This window comes from Colius striatus, chromosome 7 (genome assembly GCF_028858725.1).
Source record: "Colius striatus isolate bColStr4 chromosome 7, bColStr4.1.hap1, whole genome shotgun sequence".
NCBI lineage: Eukaryota > Metazoa > Chordata > Aves > Coliiformes > Coliidae > Colius > Colius striatus.
Window position 1 is genome coordinate 597,263 of NC_084765.1, and position 21,572 is coordinate 618,834.

At 49.7% G+C, this 21,572-nt stretch overlaps 2 protein-coding genes across 2 annotated transcripts; both read right to left on the reverse strand.

Moving 5' to 3' along the window:
* Window positions 1–1,086: 1,086 nt before the first annotated feature.
* On the reverse strand, window positions 1,087–11,440 carry CDHR5 (cadherin related family member 5). Its single transcript, XM_061999548.1, has 15 exons — window positions 11,365–11,440; window positions 10,986–11,164; window positions 10,145–10,195; window positions 9,583–9,675; window positions 9,357–9,455; window positions 7,972–8,082; window positions 7,469–7,642; window positions 6,995–7,085; window positions 6,237–6,334; window positions 5,767–5,973; window positions 4,607–4,723; window positions 3,862–3,931; window positions 2,459–2,610; window positions 1,420–1,620; window positions 1,087–1,374 (listed from the first exon to the last, which is right to left on the reverse strand). Exons 1-15 carry the CDS (start codon window positions 11,438–11,440, stop codon window positions 1,087–1,089), a joined length of 2,007 nt encoding a protein of 668 aa, XP_061855532.1.
* A 2,126-nt stretch (window positions 11,441–13,566) lies between these two features.
* SCT (secretin) lies at window positions 13,567–16,960 on the reverse strand. The gene is given in 5 exon segments (XM_062000539.1): window positions 13,567–13,678; window positions 14,836–14,937; window positions 15,843–15,947; window positions 16,212–16,316; window positions 16,866–16,960. Coding segments are annotated over 5 exon segments (519 nt in total).
* Between the last annotated feature and the right edge of the window lie 4,612 nt (window positions 16,961–21,572).

Here is a 21,572-nt window from a genome sequence, read left to right on the forward strand (position 1 = left end):
CAGCAGCACTGATAAAATCAGCACCTTGACCCCCATTGGATAAAGGAAATAGTGGGAAACAGTGTGCTGGCCCCCTGTTCAGCACCTCTGGAGTGATGCCCCTTGCTGCCAAAAGCCCAGAGAGCTGGAAATACCCCTGGCATTTCATAGGCAGGTCCTGGCAGGAGCTCTTTTCCCTGACAGATAGGAGTCAGACAGCTAAAGCAGTACTGCACAATTAGTGGGTTTATGAGTAAAAACAGATAGAAAAGTAGAAAAACAGGTGACAAAGTAATTCAGTAAGAAACACATGATCAGTCACTGCTTACCGAGAGGAAGCAGCAGCTGCTGAGCACATGAACTCCTGGCTGCTGTCAGGATGAGGACCATGGTGGCACATGGCAGCTGCTTGTGCTGGGACCACAGAGTCTGGCATGGCAGAAAGCCAGGCCCTGAAGTGAATTACTGGACAGTCATATGAGCAACTGCAGGGTCAGGGTGACTTGTGCTGGTTTACACCCTGCAGCTGGAATCCCAAAGGAAAAGTCAAGCACTGGGTGCTGGCTTCTTTACTCACTAAAGAGGAGGTGAACACTGGGCTGTATAACTAAATGGCTACTGCAAGCTGGGTTAACTGCTTCACGGGATCATAGAAGGGCTGGGGTTGGGGGACAACTCTAGAGATCATCTAATCCAATCCCCAAAGTCAGTTCAAAGTCAGTTCAGCTACATCACCGCTGTACCTGCAGCCAGTCTGGGAAATGTGGTGTACAGGGCTCCAGGGGAACAGGCAGGTAGGTGAAGAGATGAGACACGTGTGTCCCCACACTAAATCCTAAGTGATATTCCAAGGTCTCACTAAAAGGTTTAATTAGCTGTAATCTCTTCTGGCTTTAATCACTGCATTTAGACAAGCAGAACAAGCAACACTGTCCTCCTGTGTTCCAGCTTCCCTCCTGAGCAGAAAGATGGGCCTCATGTCAGAAAAGCCCCTGAAAGTCCCCTTTTTGGGGGTAAATGCAGGTCTCTTTCTGTTATTTGTCAGTCATCTCTCACTGCACCTGTGAGACAGGTCAACAATCGCTTCTGCAGCTGAGAGTGGTGAGCTCAGACGTAGTGATCATCTTTGTCATAATCTTCCTCCTCCTCCTCCCTGTTCTGCAGATCTTGATCACTGTCATTGTCACCATCTGATACATTGTTCTCAATCACTTCAACAGTCTCTCCAGCCTCTGGATCCACATCAGTCTTAAACCACACAGCTTTGTAGCCATCATCTGACACCTGCCTGTCTGTCTTGAGGATAGATTTCACTTCTTTCTCCTGTTTGGTCTCTTCTGCCTGTCCTTCCTCGTTTTCTTCCTGGTCATAGGTGATGGTGGAAGCTATGGAAGCCTCTGGGGGACTATGGTCAGAGATAGTGGTGGAAGCTATAGAAGCCTTTGAGAGGCTACCAGTTTCTTGTGCATTGGAAGAGGGGAAGGAAGGCACTGGCTGCTCTAGCACAGGTGGCGTGGACTGAACACTTCTGTTTTCTGACATCTCAGGCTGTTTGGTGCTCACATCTGGGTGTTCATCTTGCTCATAAGATTCATTTGAATAACCCCTAGAGATTTCCTTGGAGAAATACAGAAGAAATACCTTGTGATTGTAATGAAAGGAAAAGAAATGGGGGATGAAGCTGACGTGAAGTCACTGAGCTACTGCTCAAAAAACTTCAGTTATTTTGCAGTTGGACCTACTACAAAAGCCTGGGAAGGATCCAGCTCCCTTCCTCCTGGGAAGGATCCAGCTCCCTAGAACAGCTCTTTTTTATTTACTCCATTTCTGGGTTTTTTTTTCTGGTAAGCATGGGCAAATTTTCCAGGGAGGCTGTACCCAACCATTTGAAGTATTACTCTGGAGTAGAGTTTGCCTCACTCGGGGTGAAGGACTGTTGGTATTCATCTGAGCTCTGTACTCTGAACTCCTGTTGTAGTCAGTGAAGTCTATGCTTCTCAGAGTCTCATCCTAGGGCAGACAGTAACATCTGGTCAGATGAATTCTGCCCAGAGTTACCAGGCTGCCAGAGATCTGAGAGAGCCAGAGGGAAATAGTTCAGGCACAGACAGCTAAGATCAGGCACTAGAACAGGATAAGAAGGGACCTTTCTCTCCATTGACTACAGACACTGGTCTGTACCACAGATGTGTTTTTTTCAGAGACTCTCTCTGATGTGTATCACATTCATTCATAGAGCTGTGGTCCTCTCCTTACCACATCTGCTCATCATCTGCCACGTGATTTCAGCTGTGGTGAGCAGAAAGGAACAGCAGCAAACACCACCAAAGCAACGCTACCTTTGCAAACATTGTCTCAGGAAGGACTCATTACCTTCACACAAACATGTGCAGTATTTGGACAGTTCATCCAGACTTTAAAACCTTCTCAGATCCCACTTTCTGCCTTTAAGAAATTCAAGTACAAACACGGCACCTACCTTCTCACCTAGCAGGGATTTGCCTGGCTTTCTATGCTGTTTATATATCATCACTCCAAGGAAGACCAAGGCAAGTAATAGTAGTGCTGACAATGTGCCACCCAAGGCAGCCATGTCCTGAACGGTGTGTGCCTTGGCAGAGGGGGTTACAGCTACGAGAAAAACAAACCAGTGTTACAAAGCCTTAAAAAGGCAGCTCACTTTAACACAACACTTCATTGTGGGAGAAGCTCCAAGCAACTTTTAAAGGGCAAATAAGCATCTGTGCTACAGAATGTGGCAGTGGGACATTTAATGTCACACAAGGACATTTGTTTTCTCTCCTAAAAGCAGAGTTTGTTTTTTAAGGTGAGCACTCACAGGATATTCTAACTTCAATAAGCATAATGAAGTGTAAAGAGCATGCTCTTACAGGACAATGGCTTTTGCTCCATGATTTAACTAAGCTACTATATATGTGACTGTATTAAGCAAGCAGATATTACATGGAGTAAAGCCAGGTAGATCCCACGTCACTCACTCACATCAGCTTGCAAAACTGAGGTATGTTTGTACAGATGTGTGTGTGAAAATGCAAGGCTTCCTTCAACCCAGAATGTCGTCTCTGGTATGGATGAGCACATTAAAATAGGAGACAAATAAAAGTACAACAGGAAATGGGAAAAGCATTAGAAGAAACCCTTTCCTGCCCTTTTGTTGCTGTGCAGCTTTGTCAGGAGCTGCTTATGCTTTCAACCACTGGTCAGTGTAAGTGTATTTGTACAAAGCTCAGCGTTTCAGTGGACAGACAGTAACTTGCTCAGGGCTGATCAGATGTGCTTGTTGGTGACATTCTTTTAAGTTTTCCAGCTTCATTAGTTTCTTTAAAGTTTAATGATTAATAAAGCACAGTTTTGTTTTCCTTCTGACCTATTTATGACAACGGACTTCCAGTTCTCTCCGTGTTACCATTAGTATGTTAGTGAGGGTTCAGGACTTCGGTGAACTTTTACTTCTTAATCATATCTCTTAGGGAGCCACAGCCCACAGAGCTGACGGGAAACTCCACCACCCTTAACTCCTCCTGTGCTGTGCAGCACACAGTGCCTCTGTGAAAGATAGTTGAGCTTGGTGGAATGACTCACTCTGAGATCCCTCTGACACCAGCATCTCAGAAGTCAGAGGTTAATGTGCAGTTACCACTTCCCAGAAGGAAGGTATACTAAAGATAACCCTGTTTTCTCCCTGGATGTTGGAATGCTGAGTAAATCACTTTCCAACCCATTGCATGCACTTTCCTTAACACCTCCTCTTAGAGCTGAGGGTTAAACATAGTGGGCAACCCATCATTGCCAGTTTGTCCCCAGAAGTGGAAAAGACTCCCCAGTCATCTCCACAAAGCGGAAAACAGACACCCAGCCTACCTGTGGCATGGACAACCACCACAATTACAGTGCTTGTCTCCTCCAGGGTCACGGTATCTTTTCCAACGGCCTGTGTGAACACAGGAAAGAGACAGCTTAGGGACTTCCCTGACCTCCAGCTCACTCTCAAGGTATATGGTGGGCCCTTTGTGGACAGAGTACCTTGTCCATTTCCTTACCACAGCCCCACAGTAGCCCTGCATTGTAGCTGGCCAATCTGGTCACAGGGGAAGGAAAGCTCTGAAGAAACCCTGTCCTGGGTCAGAACCAGCTGCATAATTTGTGCACAGCCTCCCTCTGCCCTGCCCTGTAGCTAAAATGATGCTGGTTCAGATAGCTCCACAGGGCTTGGCACCATGCTAGACAGGTCTTAGGGAGCCAGCTGTGACTGGCAGTCAGATGGACAAAGTGAACATCTAGCTTCTTAGAAAATCAAAGTTACTAACAGCTTCTTTCTACCTGAGGGGAAAAAATAAATAACTGGATTTACCAAAGGATCCTGAAGTTCAGGGCTGCAACCTTTAGGGCCGGGATATACGCCAGCAACACATCCTACCCACAGCAGTGCACCAACCTCCTACCCGTTTGCTCACGCTCCTTTTTTGTTAGTCAGAATCAGAGTGTGGGAGGCAGGCTCATAAAATCTCCCCAGCTGATTTTTGGGCTCATCTCATCATTGATTGGGAAGAGGAAACTGCCTCTTCCTTCCATGACCCTGGCAGGATGACAGAGCAGGTTGCCCTACCTCGATGGTCACAGTTTGCGGTGTCTGCAGCGTCACGCTCGTCAGGATGAATCCATCTCTGGTTGTGGTGAAGTCAGTGCTGTTTTTTATGTAGTACTCAATATCTGGGTTGATTTTCTGAAAAGCCAGAAGAGTGAATGATTAAACCACCCTGTTTGTGCTTTCCATGCAGCTTCATAACAACCCATTGGCAGGACTTGTCAAACACACCCGAACTATGAGCAGGTTTATAGCACAATACACAAATCTGGAGTGAGGAAGTGAGAATGGTTGAACTCAAGAGTGTTCACCCTGTTGTTCAGAATGTATCCTAAAAGTGTTACCTCCAAAAAAAAAAATCCCCAGTCTCACCTAGCTTGTGTTGATACCTTTACTGCTTGCCCAAGTAAAACACATCTATGCAAAGGATATTGTAAATGTGATCAGTTCTGTCTTCAGTACAGTGCCAAAGAGGGATGTACATGGAGAGCATCCACCTGTGCTGAGCCCTGCACATTTTTTTTTCCATTGTGTCTAAGCTGTTATTCCTCTACTAGGTCCCCAATCTTGTTATGGAAGCCTTGCCATTAAAATAAACCAGTTTCTATATTTAATAGAGTAGGATGGGAATGTCTGGCTAGTAAATCTCTTCTTCTTCTCACACTACAAAGGACAGCTCTCTCCAAATAAGTCCTTAAAGGGAGAAGGTTAGTTTTCAGTCCAGCACTGCAGGTCCTTGCTAGTTTGCTGTCTTTGGTCTGGCTCCACTTCCCAGACCACTTCACAAATAGCTCTTCCCTACGTGGCAAAGAGAGGACACCTTTGCCTGGCATCCTGCCACCTCAAACTCTTCAAGGAAATGCATCACCTAATTGAGATTGGGACCCATTCACCGTATCTGCTAACAACCCTGGACTTTACTCAGCATGCTGGTTTGTAATGGATCAGCCCATCCACCCTGGGTGGGACTGGCTTTTGGAAGAGAGGAGTCCACTAGCTTCTCCACATTACAGCACACTATATGTGGTTCTGATGTTTGTGGAATTTCCAGGGAAATATAATACAGAACCCTAGAGGAAAACTCATGCTTGCCTCTCCCCACCTCCCCTTCCTCATGTTTTCTGATCCTGCTTTAAGCTTGAAGCAATGGGAAGGAATGCAGTGCCTTTTCAGTTTCTTACATCAGGGAAATCATCATCCACTGCTGTTATCATCAAGGGGCTTGAAGGATGATCAGCTTGGTAAACAAAGCTTCCTGGGTTCAGACCAACAGATACCATCCCATTGTAGATCTTGCTCTCAAAGTATGGTGTGTAATTGCTCTTGTTGATGACCAGAATCTCTACAGTGGCTACGGAGTATTTCTGTATGTTGTTGACCTGGGTGGCCTGGAGAGAGAAAGAGAGAGAGAACTGCTAGCCTTTTCCTATCAGTGATGAAACATAAAGGATAGGCTTGAAGCCCATTGCAACCCCTGTGGTTCTTTCTATCATTACCCCTCAGCTTGCAAGAGCTTTCATGTAATTGCTGTGAGACACTGGTCAAAACCAGGCCCTTGCAAAAGAAATGGTGTAACCCCTGTCACATCGAGACTGCTGCTTTCTAAAAGCCAGCTGATCTGGGTTGTTGTCTGCACTGTCCTCAGACTTACCATGACTTGCAATAGGAAAGAGTCTGCAGAAGCCACTGCTTTGTTCATAGTTAGGTTCCCTGTGTCTGCATCCACTGAGAACACGTTGTCTGTATCCCCTAAAGAGAATGGGAAGGTTGCTCAGTCATCAGATACCTTCATAAAGAGACCTGGAGCTCATAGACTCATGTTTTTTCACATCTTGGTGACAATACCCCCAAGGCCATGATGCTGTTTCCCTTGCCTGCCTGCTCCAAGGGTGCTGGCCAGGGATTCTGAGGGACTCGAACAGAAAGTATCAAGGTAATGTGTTTGGACCCAACCAGCTGAGGTAGGACAGCAAATCTTTGTGCTTCCAGTGCCTGAGCCTGGATACAGCCAGCCTAAGTCCTGCTAAATGCCTAGAGCCTCCTGTGCCATTTGAAGACTGAAGGTCTCCAGTTCCCTAATCCTAACCTGAACTCAAACCCTGACTGAACACAAACCACACTCCAGGACAGATACATCTCACCTCCCAAAAAAAACCAAAGTCCTTTTGAAACATTTCATTGAGATTGGTTTGTGGGACTGCAATTCTCTTTCTTCCTCTCTATACGGTCTGTTTCCTTTACTTAATCCTCAGTGTTCTGTGGATCTAGTTGTGTTTCTGTGTCAGAAACAGAGGGGCAAAGCCCCAGGCTCTCAACTCTCAAGTGCCATGGAGGGTGTCTCCTCTTGGCAGGTAATGTAGGGGACACAGGAGCAATGCAGTTTGTGGAAGGTGAACAACTTCTACTCACCACCAACAATACTGTACACAATCTTCTCATTCAGAGTGTAGTCAGGATCAACAGCATAGACAGGCCCTGGCTGCAGGGTGAGTGGTTCTGTCTGCAATAACAAGACAAGGCATTACTCACCACCCTACAGCACCACATCAGCATTTGCAGCGTGGCTCTGGGGGTTTTGTCTGGGCAGAATGGCATTTACTGCTGGGAGGTGGCTGTAACAGGGCTGTAAGGGATGAGACAGCCTAGAGCAAAGGCTTTTCCAGTTATCACCTCCCCTGTGATGTGCTGCAAGAACAAGGACAAGCTTGGGCTATGGGAACCTCTTCATTCCAGGATGTTGAAGGCTCCCTGTCATGCTTGAATCGTTTGCATTTCTGACTGGAGATCAGCTCATGGAAACGATTAAGCACCACCCACGGGGAACAGCATCTGAATAGTGCTTGAGAACAGCACCAAGGACACCGCTTGATCACTGCTGCTTACCGACATCTCGAAGATGGTGACCCTCCCAGTATAGGGGCTGCTGATGCAGATGCTCTTGTCTGTGTTAATGAAGGAACAGGGTAAGAACCAGGGTGGTCTGGTGTCAGCTTGTTCAATAAATATGTTTATAGTTGCAGTAGCTGTGTTGGTGTCATTGCTGCCTGCAGGCCTGTCCTGTACACAAAGGCAAAGCATACTTGTGAGGGGCAAGTTTTATTGCCAAGAGAAGAACTTGTCTGCAGAAGCCAATGGCCCAGGAGTTTCTGGCTATTGTAACTCTGTTCTGGCTAAGGCTTAGAAGTTTGTGAGATTAGCTGAAGCAGTAAATTATCACCTCCTGCTGAAACAGGTGGACAGAATGCAAGTCTGGCACTGTGTAATTACAGAGGGAAGAAGGCTGCTCCAAATTCAACACCCTCAGTACCAACCTCCCTCCCTTCCTGCTATCCCAGACATCTCCCAGTCAGACTTGTCCTTTCACTAAGACAGGCTAAAGAGCTTACCCTTCCATACAAGAGCAACATGGTCCAATTAAATTTCTCATAATTCAATGCTTTCTGCAAATAAAGTTCTGGGTTATTAAGTCCTCTTATGGCAAAGTAACCTTCTGTGTCCTGGTAGGAGGAAAGGAAAAACTCTGTTAGCAGACTCAGTCACAGACACGTTCCAAATACTGCTCATTGCTGTGTTGGTCACCCCAGTCAGATCTTTGATGCTGGGGTGGGGGCAGTGTGAGAATGCCAGATCTGTGTGGTCTCTGCTATTGCACGCTGGAAGTGCCTGGCTTCTGACGAAGGTTTGTTCGTGTTCCTGCGAGCTCTCCTCTGCAAGAACCCTTGCTTTGACTGCCTCCCTGCTCAGCAGGGACTTGTACCTCATTGATTTCCCACAGTCAGGTTGCCAATAATGCTTGATTTTGAGTCCATGAGAGCCAGGCAATCTCACATCCACGCACAGAACAGATCAAAGATGGCTCAGCCTCTGAGAGCTGGTGAGATCCCCTGCCTTAGCCTGCCACAGCTGAAACTGGGAAGCAGCCAAACTGAAATAACACTTCTGCATTTTGCTCTGTAGCCTCCTACTCTTTTTTTAGCTCTCCTCTGATCTTCCGTCTTGAGTAGAGCTCCTGTGAGCTTCTAAATCACTCTGGATTTACACCAGTGTGAGTGGAAAGTCTGGGCCCAGAGCTGAAATTCCAACACCTAAGGTTTCTGTTCAGCACCCTTAAAATCCCTGTGGTTATGGAGTTCATGGAGGCAGAATGTCAGACACCCCTGTGCACTGCATAGAGCTTTGGTAATACACAAATACATGTTTTGGGTTCATCTTGAATTTACTTTTCTTAGTTTCCAGCAGGTTCTTGCACTCCAGGCTGACATCAGTCTTACTGCATACACAATTCACTTCCCATGTTACCAAGAAAACCCCTTGATAGCAAAGAAACTAAAGCATTAAACTGGGGCCTGGGGAAAGTGGAGTTTGGCTTTGACAAAGACTTTTTGCGTGATCTTGGGCAGCTGATGTTGTCTCCACTCTGCATGAACACTGTTGGCAAACAGGACAACAGCTCCTCCTTTCCCTGCCCAGCTCAGTGCAGTTCTGAACTGTGAGGTACAAAGGTCTCTCCTGATGTGCTTACAGACCATCCCAACCAGACTTCCCTGATCATACAGCTCAGAATATCCCAGGTGAAAGTTTAATCTGTACAGTGCAATAAAAGTGTGAGCAATAACAGAGCCCAAAACCTGCAATGCCCATCGCTCAGTTCCACCAACCAACCAATGTGCCTCTTCCAGAAGCTGTCAGAGGACTCAGTGCCATGCAGTGACCTCTTCTGAATTAAACACAAAGGCTGCTCCATGGCTACCATCCTCCCCCAGCCGCTCACCGGCACTACGGTTGTGAGCTCGTAGTAGATGACGTCCAGGTCGCCGTCGGTAGCACTTAAACTCTCCCGGGCTATGATGGTGGCATTCACTTTTGTATCCTGAAACAAAGGTGCTGTGGTTACTCTCCCTGCAAAAAGGGCTGAAGATTACCCTCTGCTAACCCTTCCTCTGTCCCACAGCGCTGGGGGTGACCCAGGGCCCTCTTCCCTTCCGTAGAACACTTACCTCAGGGACAGCTTGGGTGATGTTGGTTTCCTGGAACACTGGGCTGTTGTCGTTCACGTTGACAATGGTCACAAGGATTTGCAACGAGTCGGTCTGCAGAAAGGGTAAAGCAAGAGAATCAAAGGGGAAAATAAGGCTGTGAGGGGCTGATGCAGATTGGCAGAGTGAGCAGGCGTAAGGAGCACAGCTGGATGGAGGCAGGATGGGGCTTGGGTCTGCAGCCAGCCCACAGTGAGAGGAGTTATTTTGGTTGGAAAAGCCCGTTAAGCTCCTGCAGTCCACCCACTGACCTCACCTTGCCAAGCCCACCACTAACCCATGGCCCTCAGCACCTCCCCTACATGGCTTTGCAATAGCTCCAGGAGGGGAGGAGTGGGTTTGTTCCCACTCTTTCCCCATCCACAGAGCCTTGGGCACTCTCTTTGACTGTGAGAGGAGTGTGTATGTCTGCAAAGAACAGGACACCTCCTCATCCCAGCATGCAGGCTGGGAAGAGCAGAGGGAAGGACATGTTGCCCTGTGGTGTCCTATAACAGTGCTGTGCATTTGGAAGAGCACTCACCTCTCCATCTGGGTAATGGCAAATCAGGTACACTATCAGCAGGGTGTTTTTCTGTATGCAAAAAACAAAAACCCATTGTAGAAAGAAGCCAAAAGGTACCAACCCTTTCTAAAGGAAATGAGACAATCACTCTTGTTGCTGAATCAGAAATGCTGATGGGCTTTGTCTTCTTTTCAGGCATATCTAACTGTTCCAACTACACTGGGATCTTGTTTGTGATGGAGGCAAAGCAGACTGATGGTCCCTGTGATTCCTTTGAGATAATCAGCCATTTTTCTGTCACTTGAGGTAAGTCCAGAGATTCCTTTTTGAATTGAAGGAAGCAGAAACATGCCACACAGCAAGTGCAGTGTCAGCTACCAGGTGTTAACTCTGCTGCTCTCCACTCCAATAAATGTGGGGGTTTACAGTAGGAGAAAGGCAGCTTAAGGATGCTTGTGGCTATGCACAAAGCACTGCAGGAAGGTACAGTAGCAGCAGCCCAGCTGAACACATTGACCTTTTACACTGCCTTTATGCTTCACAACAAGATCACCTCACTGCTCAGAGCTGTGTTTTCTACAGGCAAACAGGAATCCATTTTACATGAGTCCTGGAGAGCTCTGAACAATACAGTTGTCACATTTTTGGTTTTAAACCTTCTCCTTACTTCAACTTCAACAGACCCATTGAAGGGAGGTGACAGCACACGAACTCAAACCCAACTGAGCAGCTTCATTTTTCAAAGTTATTTCCCAGATCCTTTAGAAACAGGTTACAGACCCCTAGGAGTCCAAGACTCCAGGCTGAAACTCATTGCACCCCAGCATTACCCACCTCATCCTTCTAGCTAAAGGCTCACCTCATAGTCCACACTTTGGGTCAGCTGCAGTTCAGACCCTTGTAAGGTGAAAAACCCGTAATCAGGGGAATTGGGGTCAATGGTTACACTGAAGCCTGACTCCAGGTGGACAGTGGTCACTACATAGCCAGAAGGGTTATTTTCATTAACACTTGGCTGAGTGTTGTTGACAGAACATCCTGGAGGAAAAAGACACAAGTGAGATGCAGAACTGCCCAGGGACTCACACCAGGACAGTCGGGTGAGACCTGAGACCCCTCTGGTAACCCTTGGGGAGAAGGTCAGTGAACAAAGCTCCCTCAGGGTAGAAGTGTCAAAACCTCCCACCTATACTGGTGCAGCCTGTTCCTCTCTGCTCATGGACCTGGCAAGAGCTTACCTTGCTGTGCTGAAACATATGCTACAAAGGGCAGCAGAAGGAGAGCAGGAGCGAGGAGCCAGTGAGAAACAGCCATGGTGAGCTGCCAGGCATTGGAAAATATCCCTCTTTCTGATTAAGCTGATCCTCTTCTCTCTCTCTTCCTCCCAGTGCTGTCTCCTGCATTCACCGCTTCATGAAGGCAAAAGCATTGGCTGGCTGGAGCAGACTGCTGCAGTTCAACCTTTGCCTCATTGGATGACTTATTGAAAGATAGTTACCAGTCAGGGAACGTGGTGACGCACAGATCCTGGGCCTTTCCCATCCTCAAACTCTCTGGAGCAACAAGGAGATTCTTGAGGCATTTCAGAATTCAGAGGCAAGCCTCCTGAGATGAGCATGAAGGAGAACAAGGGCTGACACTGGGGGAAGTGGGGAAAAAGTATGTTTCTGCTGTGTCAGAGATAAGGTTTGTTTCAGTCAGATCATATCCTGGGAAAAATCATCGTGATGCTACTCTACCCCCTATATCTGCACTTAGCCAGGTTCTTTCTTCATGGCCCATATTCCCTTTTACAACAGGCTTTGCTCTCCAGACCATGACTTATGGTTTCTCTCTCCTAGTTACAGTCTATTGTGTTGTTCCCCATCCACATTCCAACTCCTTACATCTCAGCAGCCTCCTGACACCTCCATCCAGTGCCAATCTCTTCTCTTACCCCGTCTTCTTCTGAGCAAATTCTTCCAAGCCACATGACTTGGGCAAAGCACCATAGTTCACAACTCACCCATTGTGAAGGAGGAAAAGAGGGCAGCTACTCTCAGTGCTCCTTTTAAAACCCCAGTTGATTTCAGGCAGTTCTCAGGTGCTGTGTTTCAACCAGGTGGCCATTAGTGGCTTAACAAAGCACAGGCTGTCTACACTCCAGCCAACAGTCCTCCAAGAGGTTTCTTTCCCAGCAGAGATTTCCTGTCATAGAACCCCTGAAGGGAGGGGGCTGGCAGGGCCCTGCAGAGCTGCCCCAGCCCCTGCTCCAGCAGCTTCCCCTGGCTCAGGGGGCACAGGAACGTGTCCAGCTGGGGTTGGAAACCTCCTGAGGAGCCTCCACACCCTCCCTGGGCAGCCTGGGCCAGGGCTCCCTCCCCTCAGCACCAAAGGACTTTCTCCTCCTGGGCCAGGGGAGCTGTTTGTGTCCCAGCCTGTGCCTGTTTCCCCTTGTCCTAGCACTGGCCACCACACACCAAACACTGGCCCCATCCTCCTGACACCCACCCTGTAGGGCCTGAGCAGCATTGCTGAGCTGCCCCTGAGCTCAGGCTTCTCTCCTGCAGCTGAGCAGCCCCAGGGCTGCAGCCTTTGCTCCTCACACACATGTCCCAGCCCCTCAGCATCTTGGTGTCCCTGCACTGGCCTGTCACCAGCAGCTCCCTGTCTCTCCTGAGCTGGGGAGCCCAGAGCAGAGGGGCAGCAGAACCTCCCTTGACCTGATAATCTTCCTCCTCCCTCTTTCCCTCCCTATGGACCAAACCAAACAAATGCCAAGGTCCCTGAGGATGACATCTCAGCATCACAGTGAGGGAATGTGTGCTCAGGTGGGCATTTGAGAGGGAATCTCTTCTTTGCAGGTGTCAGGTACATTACCAGTGGTGGTAACTGCTGGTGCAGGAGGGGATGAGCAGTTCTGCAGCAGGCACACACAAGTGCAGCTGGGCCAGTACACACAGGGGCAGACGGATTGCAAACAGGATTTACAGTGTGTGTCTGTGGTGCACAGCTCTCAGCACACTGCTTTACTATAAAATCCAGCACCTGGTTACATTTCTTCTACATGGGGGCCCTGAGGCTCAGTTTTGGCCAGTGCTCCTGCTCCAACACCTAGTGATGCTACCACCCTTCCTCCTGCTTCCCAAAGAACAGCCCAAGCACAGCCAGGGTTAGCAAATCTTTTATTTGGCTTCAGAAGCAGACAGGCAGATGCAAACACAAAGGGGATGTCATGTGCTTCGTTCAGGCTCCACCTACTGACAGCAGCTCACACTGACATCTCTCTTGCTCTTGACAATCCGAGAGGTTTTATTGGGTTTTGGCTACTTTCCAGAGCTGGGGGTTTTTATTTGCTGATCTTCAGCGTTTTTACTAAGCTAATTCGGTAGCTTCCCTCATTATTTTCAAGGCTATACACATGCAAATCTGTCTCCACGGCTGTTGCTTTCTCTTCACCTTCAGTCGAAACCTTCTGTGTCTTCTTTCATGTCTGCAAAGAGCTGCCTGGGGAGGGGGCAAATGTAGGGGCTGGTGATGGCAGCAGCTTCCCTGGCTTCAGTGTCTGAGTGGCTGTTGGAAGGCAAACAATGAGTGGTGGGTTACTATTGCTGGCCTGCAGGAAGCCAGAAAAGGCCACCTGGTAAAATTCAAAGGTGACTCCGAGGAGCACGTGTAAGACAGAGGGATGCAGATCACAGCTGCCTGCAGCCCCCAGTTGCACAGGTAATTGGTGTTATCAGTCCCATTTATTCTAGGCAATGTGGACAAGAGAAACTAAGGGACAACTTATTCCTCCTCATCCCAGTGATGTAACAGTGAGATGACTAATTTAGTCCCTGTGCCAGGCTGCCCAGGGAGCTGGGGCAGTGCCCAGCCCTGGAGGGATCCCAAAGCCCTGGAGCTGAGGTGCTGAGGGCCGTGGGTCAGTGCTGGGCTGGGCAGGGGGAGGGACTCCAGGAGCTCAAAGGACTTTTCCAACCAAAATCATTCCATGTGTCCATGAAAGTGGTTGGTCACTAGGAAGGGACCAGATGCCGGGGCAGCACATACTGAGGTGTGTGTTTGAACCAGCATCTGAATCCAGACTGGGCAGCAAAGGCTATTGCAGCTGTCAGACCAGGTTTCCTAATGGGACAAACGATTGTGTCAGTCCAGGGTGACTGTGATTACACACAGATATTATTTCATTTCCCTGGGGTTTGTTATTTTTAATAACTGGCCTTTATCTCTGTCAATATGGCACTTGTCAGCTGTAAATCTCAACTCCAGCTTTGCTTCAGGCAAGGCAAAACCAAGAGCCAGGTGGGTTTGGCACATAGGAATAGAGATGACAGAGAATGCAGGCATGGAAATCAATTGGGATTGCACACAGCCACGTGCTGGCCTTGCAGGGAGACTGAAGTGTTTGCTCTTCCAGCTCTGCAAACCAGCCCTGGGAGCGTGGCTGCTGGCAGGGTGACAGGAGGCACAAAGCTGTGTGATGGAGACAGTGCCTCACCAGCTGATGGGGGTGAGGCAGAACTGATTTTAATTTGGTGAATCTTCCACCCCTCTCCTTTTTGAGGATGTTTTTGTGGCTACCAGCTGAGCTCTTCAGATCTGCTGCATTACATCAGGCTTGTGCTCTTGGGGCAAAAGCTGGGCTTTTATAAGTTACCAAAAGTCCTGTTTCAGCTTGGACACCGTGGTGATCAGGGCTGTGGAGGTGGCAAATCTGTCCCACCTACCTGGTGTTGAGAAAGGTCTGGTACAACCAGATGAAACAAAGTTCCTCCTGGCTGTTTTCGTCCTCTCTCCCCTGCACATCAGTGCTGACTGGGCCTGGGGAGCTGGTTTAGACAAAGAAAAGTAATAACAATGTAAAACCAAACCCAACAAATGGTGTGTCCACCAAGGTAAAGCCAGCACTGCTGTCTGGGAGGCAGAGAGGGGAAGGAACCTGGGTGCTGTGTCTCTGCCTTGAAGAAAGGACCAAGCTTGAAGGAAATCTCTCCAGGCAGTGTTGCCCCTTCACAATGTACCAAGGCAGCAGCAGCTGAGTTGCATCACAGTGTGCCATGTATTACAACTGATGAGATTTTCACCAGCTTGAGAGCTGGGCACAGAGGAACCTGCTGAGAGGCACCGAGGGCAGAGTCCTGCAGCTGGGGAGGAACCAGCACAGGCTGGGGGTGACCTGCTGGGGAGCAGCTCCAGGAGAGGGACCTGGCAGTGCTGGTGGGCAGCAGATAACTGATGCTGAGGTGTCATCCTCATGGACCTTGGCATTTATTTGGTTTGGTCCATAGGGAGGGAAAGAGGGAGGAGGAAGATTATCAGGTCAAGGGAGGTTCTGCCGCCCCTGTGCTCTGCTCTGCTGAGGCCTCATCCAGAGCCCTGTGGCCAGTGCTGGGCTCCCCAGCTGAGGAGAGACAGGGAAGTGCTGCAGAGAGGCCAGTGCAGGGACACCAAGATGCTGAGGGGATGGGACATGTGTGTGAGGAGGAAAGGCTGCAGCCCTGGGGCTGCTCAGCTGCAGGAGAGAAGCCTGAGCTCAGGGGCACCTCAGCAATGCTGCTCAGTCCCTACAGGGTGGGTGGCAGGAGGCTGGGGTGACATTTTTTCTGTAATGTCCCTTGTCTCCAGTTTTCCACACTGGAAATGGCAGCTTCCTTTTCCTTGGAGCCCAGTGCTGGCTCCCTGCAGGCTGCACAGCCCAACCTGCCTCCCCGTGCCCAGCACACAGAGCTCTCACCTGCGCTTGCGGCCCATGAGGCTTTGGATGAGCTTCTGCACCTGAGCGTTTCCTCTCATCTTGCTGTACTCACTGGTGAACAGCCCATCCGAGTGCCTCTGGGACCTGCAGCGGGGCAGAGACATCCCACAGCTGCTCCTCCCAGCCCCAGGCTGTGGGGTGTAGCACAGGGCACTGACACTTCTCTCTGCCCACCATCAGGGAGCCCCGTATCCCTCCCCATCCCGTCTCCTTTCACCTGGGGCAGCGACCCGACGAGGCCAGTGCTCAGGCTGGCTCTGGGGCTGGAGGCATCCCCCTCATTGCTGGGACCCCATCTCCCTCTGGAGCCCCCCGTGCCCCAGGAGGGTGCTTTGGGCTGGTCCTTACCTCTCCTTGAGCCCCACCAGGTGTTTGACTAACTGCTGCACGTAAGCATTGTCGTTCATCTTGCTGAGTTCGCTGTGGAAGAGACCGTCAGCGTGTCGCTGAGTCCTGGCAGGGCAGGAGACAAGAAAGAGGTGCAAGGGTTTTAAGACCAGGGAAGAGCTGCTCCCTCAAGGGAAGAGGTTCCCAAACAAAGATGGGCAAGAACTTGTGCCAATTTACCAAAGTGTCACCAAAAAGAAAAGGGGGCACATCCTCCAGGAGTTTAAGATGCAAAAGCATGGCACAGAAAAACTGCCTGCACTTGCTTCTCACTCATGCAGCCACCTGAACGAGGCTGCTGGAAACAGAAACTTCCACCCCCCTCAGCCCAAAGCGGGAAAACAGTCCCAGGAGTCTCCTTTCTGCTGTACTTTGATGTGTTCAGGGTCCTGATTTTTTCCTTTCTCCCGAATCAACGTTTCCCCCCCTTGAGCAAGAAGGAACATTGACAGCATTTGCATTCATTTAACTGAATCTATTTAGGGAAGAGAAGGGAAAAAAAAACAACAGCCAAGAAGCTACAAGTTCTGGAAAGAAGAGAAAAGGCTGGTTTTATAGCTTGGAAGCTTTCGGAACAAAAAGCCAAGGGGGGGCGGGAAGAGAGGCAGAAGAAACACTTACCTCCCTGGGGGTGGAAGAGATGCTGACAAGTGTAACAGGACAATCATGGAGATAACCAGCTGCCACAGCTTGGTCATCGTGAAAACCATGTTCTCTCCTGAATCAAAGCACAAGGGTCTATGAGCAGCAGAACAAATGACCCTGCTCTTTGGTACAGACCACAGTAACTGAACCAGGCAGGAAACCCTTCCAGCAAAGGCAGGAATTCTTTACAGAGCAAAAGATGAACAATTCAAACCATTCACACTGCCAGTGAGTTTGTAGCTGTTACCCCAGCAGTGTCAGAGCACAGAGCTGAGGCTGCCTGTGTGAGATGATGCCTGTGCTGGAGTTTGGCTGCAAGTCAGTACAATATGCCTGGAGCATGCAGGGTGGTCTCACCTGAGTTAATCCATCAGCAGCATCATACCATGGAATAAATCCCATCCTATGATAAGGCTCTGAGAGCTGAGCCTTCAGGGAGAGGGCTGAAAGGACCTGTGAAATCATCCCCCCCACACACAGCCATACCCAGAGCATGCCCTGGAGAAATCTGGTTGGGTTTTTTCAGACAAAGAAAAAAATGGCATGTATCAAAGAAGAGTTCATTCACAGCCAGGAGAAGGGAAAGGCTCTTCTGTGGGCCTGCACATCCCTTCAGCCCTCAAGAAGGAAAGCAGAAACCACCCTCATTTCCCACAGCAGCACAACCTCCTCTTTTGTTTCCTCACTGAAATAAACCTTTCTGGCCGCTAACCAAGTGGATCAATCTTTTTCCCCTTCCTGGGCATATTTTTCTCCCCCCTCTGCAGATCATATTTGCTTGCTGAAGTTTCTGTGGGCAGCAATGGCTGTTGGGGAACATCTGTGTACCAATAATGGTGTGTTGCATCAGGGCTTTTGATCAGTCAGACCCCAGGGAGGAGGTGGATGTTCAGTGAGATCACAGCTGAGCTGTTTAACCTTCTCAAGATATTTCTGACCTTTCTGTGGGCCTCCCCAGTGATTCTGGCTCTCAAAAAATGTAAACTCTTTAGCTGAAAGCCTGCACCAAGCCAGCCCAGGACCTGGGAGCATCTCAGACCTTTCCAGCACACAAATGCTACCCTGGAAATGTCAGACTGCACCCCAAGGCTTTGCTGAGTCAAGGCTCCCATCGCTCTGCAGGAGCACTGCTGCCAGCAGGGCTTCCAAAAGGGCTGGTGTGCAGCCAGTTCACACACCTTCCTGCTCCTGCCCATGCCTTGTGCTCTGCCTAAAAACCAAAGAAGTGTTTCTGGAAGCCACCAGCTCCAGCTGCTCTTGGGCCTTTGTGCTTTCCTCCAGAGGAGGAAAACCCCCCCATATGACCAGCACAGCTGCTCAGGAGATGGATGGGCTCACAGCAACAGCTCAGCAAAGCATCAGAGAGGCCTGAAATCCACCACCCAGCATCTGGAAGAGAGGAGGAGGCAGCCCCCAGGCTGCCTGTGCCAGAGCAGAGCTACTCACCAGGCTGTGCAGTCCCCAGGCTGCAATGCACCACTGGCCCCCTGCTCCCCCTATAAATCTGCAGCCCTTATCTGAAGCAATTATTTGGGTAAAGATAGGAATATGAGTAGTCATGATTAACAGCAAATAGTGCATCCAGGCTGGAATGTCCTTTTAATTACTCTCCAAACCCACTGAGGTCATTGGCAGCAGTTTGATGGACTGTGTTTCTGCTGATGGGCAATAAGTCCAGCCTCTGGGTATAATGACAGTCATTTGTTGGACAAACATCCCTGTACCAGTTGATTCATTGTGATTGTCATCATTATCTCACCTCCTGGCTTTAATTACCTTTTGATAGGAGCAGAATCTTCTGTTGTTCTCTCTTTTTTTTCTGGTCTGGGTTTTGTTTGCAATGCCAGAAAGAGTTGGTGAGTGGATGTGGGCACCTGCAGTTTGGCTAAACTCCTCACTTCTTTGGGGCCAGCAGGGGCTGACCAGCAGGACTCCTGCATGGGGGGACAATACTTTTCAAGCTGCATTTCCACAGCCACATCTGGGAGAAGTCTGCAGAGGACAGACTGCATCACAGCTTCAAAGGCAGCAGCATCCTCCTACATGCACAGAAAACACCCTGAACACGTCCCCTGCCCTCGCTGGGGTTTGGAAGCTGGTTGTTCTCAAATAGCTGCTAAAAGTGACTGGAAATGGAGGGAGAAAACAGGATTATGTCCTTTCTCTCCTTCTTTGTGTTGTACAAAGTAGCTTGGAAGGATTAAACCTTCTCAGTAAATCTTATCTTCCAACTGGAGAAACAGGAGCTAGATTACACTTTTTCCTGTCGACTTGCCTTTTCTTCTCTGGGAAACCAGAGGCCAATCCTGTGACTAGAGGGCTGGGAGGGACCTGATGTTGCTCATCATCTTTCCCCCGAAAGAATAACCCATGTACTGAGGAGCAGCAAACCCCAGCACTGCTGCAGGTGCCTGTGGGCTGCTGCCAGACCTCTGCAAAGGCAACAGGGAGAAACAGCAGCTAAAGCCTCCCTGTCCCTGGATGGGAGGACTGAGATGTGCTAGTGCTTGGGCAGAGGAGCCTGTTTCTCCTTTGAGATGGGGCAGCTCAGTCCTGCACACATCCAGACATTTCCCAACATTTTCCTCTCCTTTCCATGAGGACTTCTTCCTTGCCAGAATCACAATGCTGGGGGCTGGCAGGGCCCTGCAGAGCTGCCCCAGCCCCTGCTACAGCAGGTTCCCCTGGCTCAGGGGGCACAGGAACGTGTCCAGGTGGGGTTGGGAACCTCCTGAGGAGCCTCCACAGCCTCCCTGGGCAGCCTGGGCCAGGCCTCCCTCCCCTCAGCACCAAAGGACTTTCTCCTCCTGGGCCAGGGGAGCTGTTTGTGTCCCAGCTCATGTCCATCACCCCTGGGCACTACAGAAGAGAGCCCAGCCCCATCCTATTGATTCCTCTGCCAGAGAAAGACCACAGAGCAACAGGCAGAGGGGAGAAGTTTAATCTTTAAAGGCTGAACACCACCGAGGGAGCTAGAAGTGCCTGCTGGTTTGTCTTTTCCTTTGCAAATACCCTCAGTGGGTCTGAAACGCTCCCGAGCCTTGGGGAAACGCGGCTTGCTGTGGGAATCGGAGCGCGCCTGGGAAAGAGGAACAGAGGAGGCTGCAGTGAGCAAGGAGCCCCACGATGGCAGCAGAGGGTGAGAAACAGGAGAGGAAAAGCTTCTGGTCCTGGAAGAACCGGGACTAGCTAACCTGAGTGATGGTAAAAGGGTTTTTACCTTGCTGCAGCAAGGGCAGAGAGTGAAAAGCTGATGGGGCAGCAAAGCGTGGCCATGGCCAGCACTGCTGCAACACAATGCAACCACAGGCTGAGCCTTCAGTGCAGCTCCTGAGGCCCCTGAGGAGGAAATTCAGGCCCATGCACAGAAATTCAAAAGCTTTTTCAAGCTGCAATTTGCACCTGGGTAAACTGGAGCTCAAACCAAACACCCAGTCCTGAAGCAACCTCTGATTCTCTTTTAACCAGGATTAACAATCAACTCTCATCAAGAGGCCCAGTGGAAGCAGGGCTGACAGATACTGCAGCAGCTGGATGGAGCCCTGTGAATCTGCACCCTGCTTCTCCCCTGCTGCACCTGTGGGAGCACTCACAGTGAGATTCCCTTTGCTTGCACCCAGTAGGCACAAAGTCTGCTTAAAATCAACGCTGTGATCTAACCCAGCATCTCTGTGCAGCATCACTGCCCACAGGATGACAAAGGAAAGGAAAGGATGGCCCTCAGCTGACCCCTGCTCCATCACCAGCTGCCCCTGTGAGGAGCCAGGGCTGAACTGAGCCTTGCCACCAGCTGCCTTTCCTGCTCCTGGGACACAACATGTTGTTTACAGGACACTGGCATGAGGTACCAGGCTGTGCAGCAACACTCAGGGCAGAGAGAAACAGCCTGGGGCAGGAGGGAGAAGGGGACTGTGAGCCTTGGAGCCACCCCTGAGCAGCCCCAGGGATGTGGCCATGGGTAAAGCCACTGGGACCTTTGCTCTGTCACTTGTGCTGAGGTTTGACAGCGACTGACACACACACACAGCGTGGAGAGACTCGTGGGGAGCTGCATTAAGCAAATCCAGCTTCAGAAACGGGCTGGGACCCTAAAAGTCAGCACTTTAAAGAACCCTCTAACACTTTATTGCTGCTGTTACCTTAAAAGCTGGTGCTTTGAAGAACCCTGTGAGGCTTTGCTGTGGGTTTTAGAGGTCAGGCAGCCTTTATGGCAGGGCTGGGTCCTCCTGGTGCTGCCCTGTGGTGCATCACTCACAGCCCCTATCACCCCAGGGCATCCATATGCATCATGTTTCCCCGAATAACTACACATCCTCAGTCCTTTTTCTGGAGCTAATTATCACATTTCCATAGTTGTTTCACATGCAGCCTGGGTCTTCCATGGGAGTCTTTGTCTCAGCTCATCCCTCTGTAGAGTTTTCTCTCAGGTTTCTTGTCTTGGGCTTGCTGGGTGATTTGCATCCCCTGGAGACACCACAGACACAGTCACAACCTTATGTGAGATCCCTTTGTGACAGCTGGGAGTCAGATCATATGGGTTGGTCCTTATACATCTGCACATACAGAAAAAATGAATCTCAAAGCTGTTCAAGCACAACAAAACCATCACAACAGACCTGGCAGCTCTTTCAGCCTTTGGTTGAGGCATCAGTGGGGGCCACAGCCACTTCAACACCA

What these genes read in the sequence shown, in the direction of transcription:
- CDHR5 (XM_061999548.1), bottom strand. Translation starts at nt 11,440, where the DNA reads ATGGCTGTTTCTCACTGGCTCCTCGCTCCTGCTCTCCTTCTGCTGCCC. An exon ending in TCACCATCTTCGAGATGTCG is followed by an intron (nt 7,086 to 7,468) that starts GTAAGCAGCAGT and finishes TTGTTATTGCAG; the next exon opens with ACAGAACCACTCACCCTGCA. An exon ending in CGCAAACTGTGACCATCGAG is followed by an intron (nt 3,932 to 4,606) that starts GTAGGGCAACCT and finishes GTGTTCACACAG; the next exon opens with GCCGTTGGAAAAGATACCGT.